This window comes from Pristis pectinata, chromosome 5, assembly GCF_009764475.1.
Source record: "Pristis pectinata isolate sPriPec2 chromosome 5, sPriPec2.1.pri, whole genome shotgun sequence".
NCBI lineage: Eukaryota > Metazoa > Chordata > Chondrichthyes > Rhinopristiformes > Pristidae > Pristis > Pristis pectinata.
This window is the reverse complement of record NC_067409.1, coordinates 65,527,563-65,541,353: the sequence shown is the minus strand read 5'-3', so window position 1 is coordinate 65,541,353 and position 13,791 is coordinate 65,527,563. Positions and strand designations below refer to the sequence as shown.

The following is a 13,791-nucleotide window of genomic DNA, read 5'->3' as shown; positions in this document are numbered from 1 at the left end:
ACTTGTGCTTTGAGTTTGGATTTTACTTATTTTGCTACACAAAATGGGAAGTGGTACATTTTGCCTGGATGTCAAACTAGGTGCCATGAACTAAAACTATTAAATTGGAACATCCTCACTTTAAAAATCATTACTGTGGTTTCCTCTGATGTAAAAGTGGTAGAATACAAGTTGCATGTTCACAGATGGCAGCTGCTACTGGTGTTTCCAGCTACTGTTTTCTTTTGTGCAGTGTCTGTTGGATACACGAAGTATGTCAGTGCTGTTAGAGAGTATGTCCATAGAAGGTACCTAGGCTGACATAACGATGAGGGTATGTTGGGTGTGGACAGTGATGGTGTGGTGCAGGGGTGAGATCAGAAAATGGAACAGGAGGGACAGCAAAAAAGGAGGGAGGTTAATAAGGAGGAGGAGAAAATCAGGGGAAAGGAAATTGAAGACAAATTAGGGTGAGGAGAAGGCCCAGAGTGCACAATGTTGGGTAATGGAGCCCCTCTGCTATGGTGCAGCTCAATAAGATCCCTTGCATGACCAGATCACTAACACAACAAACATCTGAGCCTTAGGATGCAGAGGCGTGCAGATGTTCTGCGACCTTTCTCAGTTCTGCCTGTGAAGTAACAATTGTAAATCAGTGTGGGAAAGTCAGTGAAACTAGAGTCAAGTACTTTCAAGTACAGGAACCTGTACTTTCCTGCTCTCTGGATAGTTTACTCATTTTGCTGTGAGCGAACGATGTACGTCAGTAAGACAGAAATGCAATCTTTGCAAGTTGGTGATATCATGGTGTGCACGAAATATGACAGAAGAAGGGACTCCTGCGCTGAGGTGAATTAAGCCTGTTCAATCTCCAGATGGATGGGACTTCTAGAAATGGGCACAAATGCTTCAAAACATCCACCGAACATGTTTTATGTGCAACTTATGTCTAAAAATACTGAAAAAATTAATTTTCTAATCCATTATCAAGGTCTTGGAGTCAAATTTGACTCTGGACAACATATCCATGCCATCACTGTCTATTTCCACCTCCGATAACATCATCCGAATTCAGCTCTCCCACAGTTTATCTGCTGTTGAAGCTGCTTCCCCCTGCTTCCCACCAGCCACCCCCCCCCCCCATCCCATGTCTTTGCTTTCTGTAGACATGGCATCTTTGTCAGGTTCCTCTATAAATTTGATGCCATCGAGAACTGTTGCCCGTGCCTTAATTTGTGTAATCCTGCTTCAACTATTGTCCCTTTATTTGCTACTTCATATTATCTTCTGCTCCTGAAGTTCTTGACTTAAATTCTTCATCTTTGTTCTGAAATCTCTCCATGGCCTTGCCCCTCCATGTACCTGGAATGTCCTCCAGCCATACATTTCTCTGAGATAGCTGCACTCTTCATTTTCTGCTTCATTGATCATTGCTGAATGATCTTCTCCATTATCAGCTGCCATGTCTTCTTCACTCGCATGGTCCCAAGCGTTGGAGCATGCTCCCTAGATTCATTCCCTAAATCCCTACCTCTTTACATTGCTAACTCTCTTTCCTCCTTCAGCACTCTCCTCAAGGGCTGCCTCTTTCTGTCTTAATATCTCTTTGAGTAAATTGGTGTCAAATTTTGTTTGATTACATTCCATAATGTTAAAATTGTTGTTGTTAATAATGGCAAATGCTATGGTGATTGAGGGTACTGAGAAATTGTAGTCTTAGGAATTAATAAATTCAATCTGCATTTCTATACTTGCAGCTGCATCTATTTTTATACGTACATTAAAGTTGTTTTTACTTTACTGCCTTGATTCTGTGCCTGCTTAATATTATATAGAAAAAGTGTAAGATGATTGTTGAGTTGTTGTCATTATGCTGTGGACTTGTTATCTCTATGAAGTTAATTGAGATAGGTCAGTACCTTTTCACTTGAGATTCTTTCTAGTTGTTGGGGACAGTTAATGATCATCTCAGCAATCTGAGATAGCAGTTAAGTGAAGTATCAATACAAGAGTAAACAGTTCTCCAAGAAGGTAGTATTTTTAAATTTGAATTTGCACTCTAGTGTCTTAAAATAAATGAAGATCTAATTCTATGGGGACTGCTGACCTCTGCAAACCAGTTCACAAAATGTGCTCCGACTTTGCAGAATCCCCCACTGAGAGATGAAAATCGTAAAATCTATCCAATAGAATAGAGACCGCAACCTGGATCTTAGATTTGACTGTTGAAAATATACAGTAATGGTTAAAACTTTGCCAAATGACACGTTTCCACAAATGTTTTCCACAATTTTTATTATTTTGAAAGACTGTAAAACTGCTATCAGTCAAAAAATTCTGAGCTGAAATAAGTTTTGGGGTCTGGGCCAGTTAAATCAGCCAAGTTCAACAGTTGGAAGGGAGGAGTGATGAAGAACATTCCTGCCAGAGAAGTTGTGCAGTAGTCTGCAGACTCATTTGTCAGATCTCCCACAGGCATGGAAGGGAGCAGCTAAGTTATAATGGAAGAAGGACATAACCTGATAGAACAGAAACCAAAATAACAGTTGTGCTTTGAGTGTTTGCTTTTCACAGGTTTCCCTACTGTGTAATCTTGGTTGCAGCATAGAGCTAGAAGAACTCACATTTGGCTTTGACTTTGTATCCACCCAACGGAGAGGCATGACCTTCGACTGCATCAAAACCAGCTGATACCAAAACCACATCTGGATTGAACTCACTGGCGATTGGCATGACCACAGTCCTGTGGGACAATGATAAAAACTATGAACGTGTCTGCATTAAATTCCTAACCATTCTCACAGCAAGCCACCTGGAAAAATTCAGTGTCTGCTTTCTTCTTTCAAGAAATATATTTTTCCATAAATTTGTACAGAGATATTTGAAGGACAATTTCATATCAGTTGAATGCATTTTAAGAATTTGGTCAGCCAGTCTTTAATTCAAAAAGTCCTGTTCCAAAAACAAACTTTATACTTTAAACATGTGACAGACAAGGCAGATTTCTAATCAACTTCAAGATTCTTAACTACAGAAGTTATTTACACATAATATTTTTTTCAAGATTATTAATACAAATTAGGGAAATTGGTCACTCAAATAGGCCAGGGCACTGAACTGGTAAAATAATCCAGTCCTGATCATAAGGTTTTGATCCAAAATGTCAACAATTCCTTTCCCCCCATAAATGCTGCTCGACCTGCTGAGTTCCTCCAGCAGATTGTTTGTTACTCCAGATTCTAGCATCTGCAGTCTCCTTGGTCTCTTGGTAAAATAAGCCTTGTGTATATGGAATAAAATAACTTGAACACTTAGTTGAACTATGATCAATTTGAATATTCATTATATAAGGTCATATATCATAGTGTCACAATAAGAAGATGCACTATCATATTAAAATTTACCTGAATTATCAGTTATGTGTATTGATGGTAATTTATAGGTGTCTTCATAAGGATACAAAAACAGAAGAAAGAGAACCATGCAATAAGATTTTGGCTGACTCTACATTCATCCTACTTTCCTGCACGAACATCTTGGCCCTTAATCTTCTATAAAATCTAAGTATTTATTGATTGCTGTCTTTAATATACTAGGTAATTCAGGCTCTACTGCCCTCTTTGGTGGAGAACTCTAAAGATTCACTCCCCTCTGCCTGAAGAAATTTCCTCTCATCTCTTTCCTGAATAGTTGATTTCTTATCTTTAGACTGTGACCCCTGATTCTAGATGCCCCAGCCAGAAAACATCATATCTATCCTGATAAGCTCCATAGGTATTTTCTGTGTTTCAAGGAAATCACCTCTCATTCTTTTAAATTCAAGAAAATATACGCCTACTCTGCTTAATTTTTCCTCATACAACAAACCTGCCATCCCAGAATGAAACTGGTAAACTGTTACTGCATTCCCATTATTGCAAGTGTATATTTCCACAAGTAGAGACACAATACAATATTCCAGACTAACCAGTAGGGCACATTATAATTGGAGCAAAATGTCTCTGTACACTTGAATTGAAATCCTCTTGCAATAAAGACCAACATACTGTTAGCCCTACCAACTGCATGCTGTACCTGAATGTTAACATTCAGTGATTTGTGTACAAGAAAACCAACACTTCTCTATCTCTCACTCTTTAAAAAGTACCCTTCCTTTCTACATTTTCCATCAAAGTGGATGACCTTACATTCTTCTAGATTATATTCCATCTGCTGTGTCCTTACCCATTCACTTAACTTGTCTAAATCCCCCTGCATCCTCACAGGTCCCATTGTCACCTATCTTTATTCCAATGAATAAACCTTCCAAATCATGGATTATGAGTTATGAAATATGAATATAAAAAGAAATGTTTCTGTTTGCATGAGATTGATTGCAGAGTTTACTCATTCATCTTGTTGTGGAATGCTTTAGGTTGTGTGGCTTTGTTAAGTGGAAAAGCAAATATCTCAGCATAAAGGAAACAATGTTGCTTTTAATAAACAACACTGCATTAAAGCTGTTCTTTAAGACTACTCTGCTCATGCTGACAAAATGCCTCATTCATCTTGGACAACTGATTCCCTCACCTATAGGCTTATCCCACTAGAATGCCAGCTCATGACTAGATCCACTTTGTCTTATTAGGCTGCTGGACTGCAAAAAGATCCAGTACTACCAGCCCTCTAAATTCCCAAAGATCACATCACAGTTCTATGAATCAATTCTGGTCTTGCAAAGTTGTTCTCCAAGACATGTACCTTCTTAAAGCCTTCCTCATTCACTTTCTTTTCCAATGTGTCCTATGTAGTATTTAGGTCCTGTGACTCACTTTCCATTCTAAGCAGGAAATCGTTTCATTGTCACTGCCACTTTAGTCAAAAAACAGTAACCCTTCAATCACCAATCTGCTAGAAATTTTATGTTCCTACAATCTTCCTTCTCTTTTTCTCCCTCAACCTAACCCCTTCCCTCAATTTCTTTCCCCATCCTTGACCTATCAATTCTCCCCCTACTACATCCCACTTTATGTCCCATCCCTTTCACTATTACCTCCCTCGTCTCATCATCCTTCCCTATTGTCCCTCTTCTCCCTCTGCTGTCTCTTTCCTAATCCTTTTCAATCTATCAGAGTAATATTATCCTATTCCTTCTCCACTAATTTGCTTATTTCCTTTTATTTTACTTTGCTCTCTCTCTTTCATGCACGTAGAGACACACACACACACACACACACACACACACACACACACACACACACACACACACACCTTTCACCTCTTTCTTTTCCTCAAACATGTCTTCATGCCCCTTTCCCTATCTTGGTCTACTTTTGTAGTTGTTGTAATCCTGCTGCACCTATTGACTTGTGCAAAGTAATCCAAGTTTGACTAGATTTCCTTTAAATTTCATTTGGACATATTAACAAACCAATAGCACCGCTCTGTTGGTAAAATTCTCAGCAAACTGGGCTTTGGTTGTGCTTTTAAAACAAGCAGCATGGACTCATAATTGTGGCCTGGGAAAACAAGGATTATTCCATGTGAAACTGTTTGTTAAAATAGGGAATCAGAGGAGTTAAACGATCCTGGCTCTGATATTTCTGTGGGGGCTCTGCTGGTCTCCTGCTGCTACCTCAGTGGGGGACTGGCAGAAGTCCCAGAGAAGCGGTGTAAGTGACTGGAAAGGGCTGCTTATGTCATTTCTCCAGAGGTTCCGTAGATCTGCTGCCAAAGTTACACTAGGAGACTAGAAGTAGCCCATGGAATTTCAGGGCCCCTGGCTTCTTTCAGTTGAAAGTGTTCAAATCCAACATTTCTGCTTTTAATATGAAGCTACAGAACCCTATCAATTCAAAACAGGTCCAACTTTTAAGTTAATAGGTAAGGGAACACAGGATGTTGTAAAACTATTAGATGTGAGACCAGTTTCAGGAGATAGTTGGAACTCCTTGCATACTAGCTATAACAACAACAATCCACTTGATGCCACATTTATAAATGTTTAATTAAGTAGGAACCTCCTTATTTGAACTTTCAGCACTTAGAATCTTAGATAGTTATAATCTTAATAACTAAATAATAGACACTTATAATCTTAAGATAGTTGGGTTATTCTAATATTGAAGTGCACCCAGGTTTCCTAACCACCAGGTGACGTTTGTAAACATGCAGAAGCAAGTTTGTTCAGATTTCCAATGATGTTGGTCAGAAAGTGATGTGGGAACCAAAATTTTACAAGGTTCTACTGTGTTTTCATCACACTTTCTGCATACAGTTCGAGCCCAGTGCTTGTCTTGACAACTCAAAAGCCATTGTCAAATAGTATACTTTACCGCTTTGTGTGAAGTACTTTGGAATAAGAGGCTTTGAATTGACTTATAAAAGGTTGTGCATGTCTTTGTGTGTACAGAGGTTCATTTTACAAATATTTCTGGCCCACAGGCATGAGCACAGGAAATGTGGATCAGGAATTTAGATATGGACATAACTAGGCCATGCTCTTGATGGAATGAGCAGTGTCACACCCAGAATGGAATTTGTAGAATCTACATTTTTATTTACTTTTAAGTATGCCACACAACAAACAGTTTTAAATGAAACCTTCTTTGCTAACCTTATTCTTTTTCTGAGGAGTTATCTATAGATTCACTTATTTCAGACGGTAGATTCAATGCAGACATGCTTTGGTGATGCTAAGCAGAAGGGTCCCTAAGGAGTGCATCCATTAACAGGCATTGAGTTTCATAGCGTTCTTTTAATATGTGCCAATTGAGAGCTGTTATTTTATTCCTGAGCCTGGCCTGCTGAGTTTTACTGTTGGTCCTAAACAGACTTTGAATGACCTTTGACAGATTTATAATGCATACTATAGTTTCCTTTGATGTGTGCATATAGCATGGAAACTATTCCTAATTACAGATTGATTTACTTTATGAGCATTGTAAATGAAACTAAATGGTGGCATTCCAGGGATGAGTGTTACTCCCAAAAAAGATTTCATAAACGTGTGTTAAATCTACGAACATGATTACAAAGCCTGAATCTATCTTTAAAGCTGGATCAATAAGCTACTCAGTATACATATGCTTGTGCCAGGATGCAAACTTCATGAATGATAGCAGCCATCTCATGTTGTGGTTGCAATATGCTAAAGGTGGGTAGCAACTACCTAATGACATTGACCTGCCATATAGTGGATCATGTTCACAGTCATGGTAGAATCCTGGAAGTGGATGTTGGGACCCTTGTAGATTGCTGGGACCACTTTTAAAAGGGTATGCTTGTGTAAATGCTTATGAAACAAATAGGATAGTGAGAGATGACATCATCAGTATCCAGTCACGATCTCATGTATAAACATGCCAGGCAGTGAATGGAAAATGGAGATCAGGATTTTATACTGTTCCAAGGAATGTGATAGCACTTTGCAAAAGAGTAGAAAAGCCTCCAGAATTTTTTTGGAAAGTAGGCATAACCTCAACAGTTATGATGCCATCCTGTGCCTGAAAAGTAATTGTCACTGTTATGCATAACAGCAGTACTGAACATAAGGTGACCCAATGATGATTATATTCTGTTGGATGATAGATCCATTCTCCCTGGGTGAGACATTGATGCCAACCCCAAGGCATGGAGCAAGTGCCACTGAACTAGGTAGTAGTAACAAATCTGCAGGCCTCAGTTGTAAATTCGTAGAACGTGGAGGTGACTTCATGGCACCTCTGGTGTTTTTGAACTTTTTAATGAAAAAAGCCATGGTTTAATGTTGCTACCTTGCAAAAGGTTAGAATTGTTCATGCTCTATGATTTAAAGCATCATATAGATGTGGGATGGTAGCTGTGCATTTATGGGCTGCCAGTTGAGAAACGAACAGAATACTTCTGGGCAGGGGAAAGGACGACAGCTCAGCCACAAACAATGCTGTTAGTTTTCTTATGATGTGATAACTGTTCACAGGTTAACTGGGCAAGTACTGTAAAAAATACACAGTAAAATAGAGGACAATATGAAACATGTGAGCACTGATTCTCAAAGATGATTACATTAAAGAAAAATGCAAAAAAAACCTGCATGGGAAGCAGATTATCAATATCATGTTTGTTATTCATTCACTGTATTCTAAACAACAACCAAATAGTTGTTCCTAACAATCAGTTTTACTAGGATCTTTTTGGGAAAGGTTTGAAACTGAAAGGGATAAGTTGGAGCATTGTTGAGGAGTTGTGACTCTGAGGATCAGGTAAGGCATCGGGAGTAGGGTCGCAATGGCTTACAAAGGAAGGGTTGGGATGTGATCAGGTGGAGTGTGTCAGGATGCAATTGAGTTGGGTAGGATCAGGTTGGCGAGGAAGAACTATGCAGTCTGGGAGAAAGTCAGGTTATAGTTGGATGGCTGGGAGAAAGTTGGGTCATGGTCAGATCAGATTTTCATGATAGGGACCTAGAACAACTTTGGCTGAGAGGTAAGGATGTGATGGGGGAGTGTGGGAGTGAACACAAGTAAAGATTATAAAAAGAACTAACTTTTTGGAGGATTCATGTCAGTCTCAATTGCCATGAATAAGATGGGACTGTCCCTTTAAATAGCATAGAGGCAGGCCTGAACCACCTTAAGTAGTTCTTTTGTGTGAGTGACCCATGCCATTCAAGATCCACAGATGCAAAAATGAATTTCGTACAAGTGACATCAAAATCAACATCGCAAATATTTGAGGACCTCATTGGATGGTGACGTAAAACATCAGTGAAACACACAATAAGGGATTCAATTGTTTTTAATTACTGGATTTTTAATTGAATTCCTTCAAATAACCTGACGATGTTGTATTTTGTGAAAACCTTTCCAGGTCCCTGTGTTAATTAATTAAAAGCCCGATAAAACAAAACGTAACCTAATGATTATGCTTTGAAAATAAGATCCTACATTTTCTGTTGAAATACTTTAATTCACTAATGACTGCTTCAGCCCCTGCTCTACCCTCTAAATACACATGACTGTGTGGCTAACTACACCTCCAATGCCACCTTCAAATTCGCCAACAACACTACTGTTGTTGGATGAATCACAGGTGATGATAAGTCAACTTACTGGAGCAAGATAGGACACCTGGTCAAGTGGTGCTGCAACAACAACCTCTCACTCAATGTCAACAAAACTAGAGAGCTGAGTGTTGACTTCAGGAAGGGGAGGAGGACGAATATGCACCAGTCTACACTGGGGGATCAGGGGTGGAGACAGTCAGCAGCTTTAAATTCCTGGGCCCAGCACATAGATGCAATCAGAGGAAAGCGCGCTGCGTGTTTACTTTCTTAGGAGGTAAGGAGGTTTGGCTTTCACTGAACACTCTAATAAACTTCCACAGATGTACATTTGAAAGTATCCTGACTGGTTGCATTATGGCCTGGTACAGCAATTCAAATGTACAGGAATGTAAGAAGCTGCAGAGAGTAGTGGACTCTGCCCAATACATCATGGGCACATCCCTCTCCACCATTGGTAGTATCTACAAGAAGGCAACATCTATTATCAAAGATCCCCACTTGTAAAAATTGTGTATAATTTATGTTTAATTTATGTTTTTCTTGAAAATGCTGTTTATATGATGCTATGTGCCTGTGGTACTGCTGCAATTAAGTTTTTCATTGCATCTATGCATACATGTACTTGTGTATATGAGAATAAACTCAACTTGACTTGAGATCCAGTCTTGAATTACACTGATTTTGAGGATTACCACAACTGTTGGCTGAAATCTTTCTGTTTTAGCAAATTAACATGGTTGGTTGGTTGAAAATTTACATGCAGAATGATCTGTTAAAGTGATTGATCAATTTCCACTTTAACAGGTTAGCAAGCACAATAAAGTAGAACACACAGGAATTTGGTTAATCAATGTGCTAATAATAGCACAAAGGAATTCAACCCCGCTGAAGTGACTTCCTATCATTATTTATTCATATATTTAAATCTACAAGAAATTGTAGAATAGAAGATTCTTTCTGAAAACCATCTGGTTTTTCAGTTTGGTTCAAATTATTGCTGGTAATCCAGTCATACAAACACACAATGTCCCAGCACCAAATTCTCCTCCAAATTATTGATATTTCTTATTTGTTTAAATGTGAAGCAACCAACATTATTTTCTATGCTTTACAGTGCAAAAAAGTTAAACTTCACCACAATAAAACATATCATAAGAGTAGGTTTGATGAATGTACATTCCTTTCTTTTTCAATCTTTTTATTAAATTTCAAATTAATACACATAACAATAGTGATTATACACATGGCGCGAAGAGATCGGGATTACAATAATAACAGTTGACATATACAATCACAGGGAGTAAAATATATAATCTGAACCTCCCAATCTCTTACCAAGTGAACATGATACAAAATAATTTGAAAAGAAATTTGATTATATGAAAAGAGAACCCCAAAATTAAAAAAATAATAAACAAAAGCAAACCAAAAACTTCAAAAAAAAAGCTGGACTGTTATTTCTTTGGTTAAAAAAAACATTATTATGTCGTTAGCTCCGCTCCTCTATATTCAAATAAAAGGTTATTGAAAGGGATTCGAAAAAGGTCTGCTTACATCATATGGAAATACTGAATAAATGGACTCCAAATTTCTTCAAATTTAAACGAAGGATCGACAGTACCACTCCTAATTTTTTCTAAGTTCCAACATGTTATAGTTTGAGAAAACCATTGAAATGTGGTAGGAAGTATAGGATCCTTCCATTTAAGTAAAATGGATCTCTTGGCCATTAATGTAACAAATGCAATCATACGACAAGCTGAAGTGGATAAATGGCTGGAATCCATCATTGGTAACTCAAAAATTGCAGTAATAGAATGAGGTTGTAGGAATGTACATTCCTGACCCAGAGCCCCACCTGCTGGGAGAGCACATCTGAAACGTAAACACAGAGGTCAATGGGCCAAGCAACATTTTCTCTCTAATCATTTCATAAAATTACAAATTCATAAACTGACCCTGGAAGACCTCTAAGTTCCAGTGGGAAACCATCTGAAGCCCTGGAAGCAGGTCTGGACCCCTCCAATAAACAGACTGTTGTTTTCTGCAAAGTTGTGGTTGGGATTTGATTGTGGCAGAGTCAAGAAAGCGTTAACTGAACTACTCCTTCCTTCTCAATGATGGGCAGATGCTGAGTTTCCAACAGTCAAGGGAAATGGACAATGAAGATCTACAAAGAACGCATTCTCATGTAAGTCAGGTGGTCTTCCATTGGTCGAATTCTGTGCTAGATCACATGGTTGGGCACGAGGATTACAAGGTGAGGATTTCAGGATCACGGTGTTGAAATTTTCCCTGCACATAAGATACATTCCTTTTGGGTAGTGTTCCCTCCAAATAACTGAATTACTTCATTGAGGGAGCAACTAATATTTACAGATTACAAAAATCAGATTTACAGATTACAAAAATTATTTGCACACAATTAAGGTCTTTGCTGGCAAAGCTGGTATTTATTGCCCATCCCTAATTACCCCAACACTGAGCAATTTGCTAGTCTATTTCTTAAGGCAATCAAGGTAACCACATTGCCATGAGTTGAGAGTGACATAAAGACCCTGGTCAGGGAAGGATGGCAGATTTCAAAATGGGAGAAAGCATAATAAAATTCCACCACAATCTGTAACCTCATGGCTTGACATCTCCACCATTACAGTCATTCCTTGTTGAATGCGGAGTGGAGAAGGGCATGCTGGGACCATCAACAGCTTAATTCAAAGTGAAGTATCAGCCTAGCAAAGCTGATGAACAGGACCACAAGCATAGTAATCAGCAGAAACAACAAGCAACAGATCCTAAGTAATCCCACATTCAAATCAAAGCTCTGCAGTCTTGCCACAAATGGTTGTGACTGATGCTAACAAGAGGAGAAAACTCCAGGAACATCCTCATCCCCAACAATGTTGCAGCACAGTGTCTGAGTGCCTGAAACAAGGCTAAGCATTTGCAATAGTTTAGCCACAAGCACTATGCAGGTGATCCATCTCACTTTCCTCCTGATGTCCCCCCACCGTCATAGGAAACAGTTTTCAGCCAATTCGATTCACTCAATCCGATATCAAAAAGTGACTGAGTAAACTGGATACAGTAAAGGTAAAATTCAACCGCAGTTAAAAAAAATAACATGAATAAGTTCCCTTGTGTAAAAGGGGGATATTACTGAAAAGCTCTAGTTAAATTTCTCACAACCACCAGCACTTATTCTTGCAGCTGAGAGCTCATCAGTCAGTGCCGAAAGGCAAAATCTACCAGCTCACTTTTGATTATGAAGGTTGCTACTTATCTCACTCTGGTGCACTAGTGATTCCTGAGAGCAAGGATCATGCTCCCAGGTTTATTGACAGGGTCTTCAGAAGGCTAGTAAACCATCACCCATGAGATGGATGTTCTCTGTTCAAAGAAGCCACAGAGATAGGATTGCCAACATATTATTTTGAAAATAAAGCATAGTTTATTTAGCACCCCATCCCATCCTGCACCACTCTGCACCAGTCACCTCATCTTCCACCACTCCATTGCACCCCTCCCCTTCCTGCCACGTTCCTTCCTTCCTCTTCTAATAGTTGTTGACAAAAGTAATTAGCAGTATTCACTTACATTTGCCTTCTTTATTCCCTTTGCAACAGTCAACAACTCTCAACCTTCTTATATGATTATAGGGTCCTGTTTAAATATGCAGCTGGACAATTTTCTATTTAAATACAGGACATTTCCTTAATAAAGGACTCTTGGCTCCCCTAATTGCAATGCTTCAGGACTGGTGCTAGGCTTACCTGGCAAGAAATTGAGGTCTCTGTAAGGACAAGAGTGCAGTCTTTGGATGTTCGCACCTTGGTGAAGATTGCAATTCAGATAAATACCATTGGCTACGCAGGGATTGCCAATGGCCATATTAAAACTGTGATGGTCAGCAAATTGTGGGATGTAGCATGTGTCAGAAGCCACAGGTTAGAATGATCCTGAGGCCAGGAAGCTGAGAGTCAGGACAACATGGATTTTTACTGTAAGAACAGTGCTGCCACATGAGTGAGCTTGTGCTTAACATTTTATGAGCTCAAATGGAAGTGAGGACTAACTTTTGGAAGGTTGCTTGCATAGATGTTGTTCCTCTATGAAGCCCGAGTGGATAAGGTTTTGGGTGCTGAGCCCATGTAGCCTACAGCATGTGTCTATGATGGCTGGAAGGATTGCATGTTTGCGATATCCATGAAGTGGAGTGGTAAGTCAGGACAAATGGCTATTGGGAGGCAGTTTTGTTTCAGCAAAGTTCTTGAAGATGCACAAAAGGCTGAGTGTTTAGTGTGAGTCATGTGTTAGTGAAAGCCATGTGTTAGGCAGAGTGTTTAGAGTGAACCATGTTCAGAGTAAACTGTGAGTGTCTTGGAATTGGTATGCAGCAATCTGACTGTGAATGCAGATTCAGTGTAACTGGCTTTTTAAATAACATTGTGTACGAGTCTTCAGCACTATTAAAAGCTGATTCTTCTGTGAATGAAGGAGTGACTTTTTCAGTATTTTCTGGTTGAAAATCTTGCTGATGACAAACTTTGGGTGTCATGTTTGGTGAAAAAGTGCTGGCAAACATGGACGTGTCAGCATAGAAGTTAATTGTTATTTGGGTTATTGTCACATGTACCCAAGATACAGTGAAAAACTTTTGTTTGCATGCCATCCAGACAGATCATTCCATGCATCAAGGTAGGACAAAAGAAAAAAAACAGAATGCAGAATATAGTGTCACAGTTGTGGAGAAAATGCAGTGCAGATAGACGAATAAAGTGCACAGG

The 13,791-nt window shown here is 39.1% G+C and overlaps 1 protein-coding gene across 1 annotated transcript in view; it reads right to left on the bottom strand.

Annotated features, from left to right (window-relative positions):
* The window catches only part of LOC127570967 (histone deacetylase 4-like), a 106,740-nt gene that overhangs the window by 38,902 nt on the left and 54,047 nt on the right, over positions 1–13,791 (bottom strand). The window contains exon 10 of the mRNA XM_052016935.1: positions 2,604–2,722. Coding sequence (XP_051872895.1) covers positions 2,604–2,722 — 119 coding nt within the window. The remainder of the gene's footprint in view (positions 1–2,603; positions 2,723–13,791) is intronic.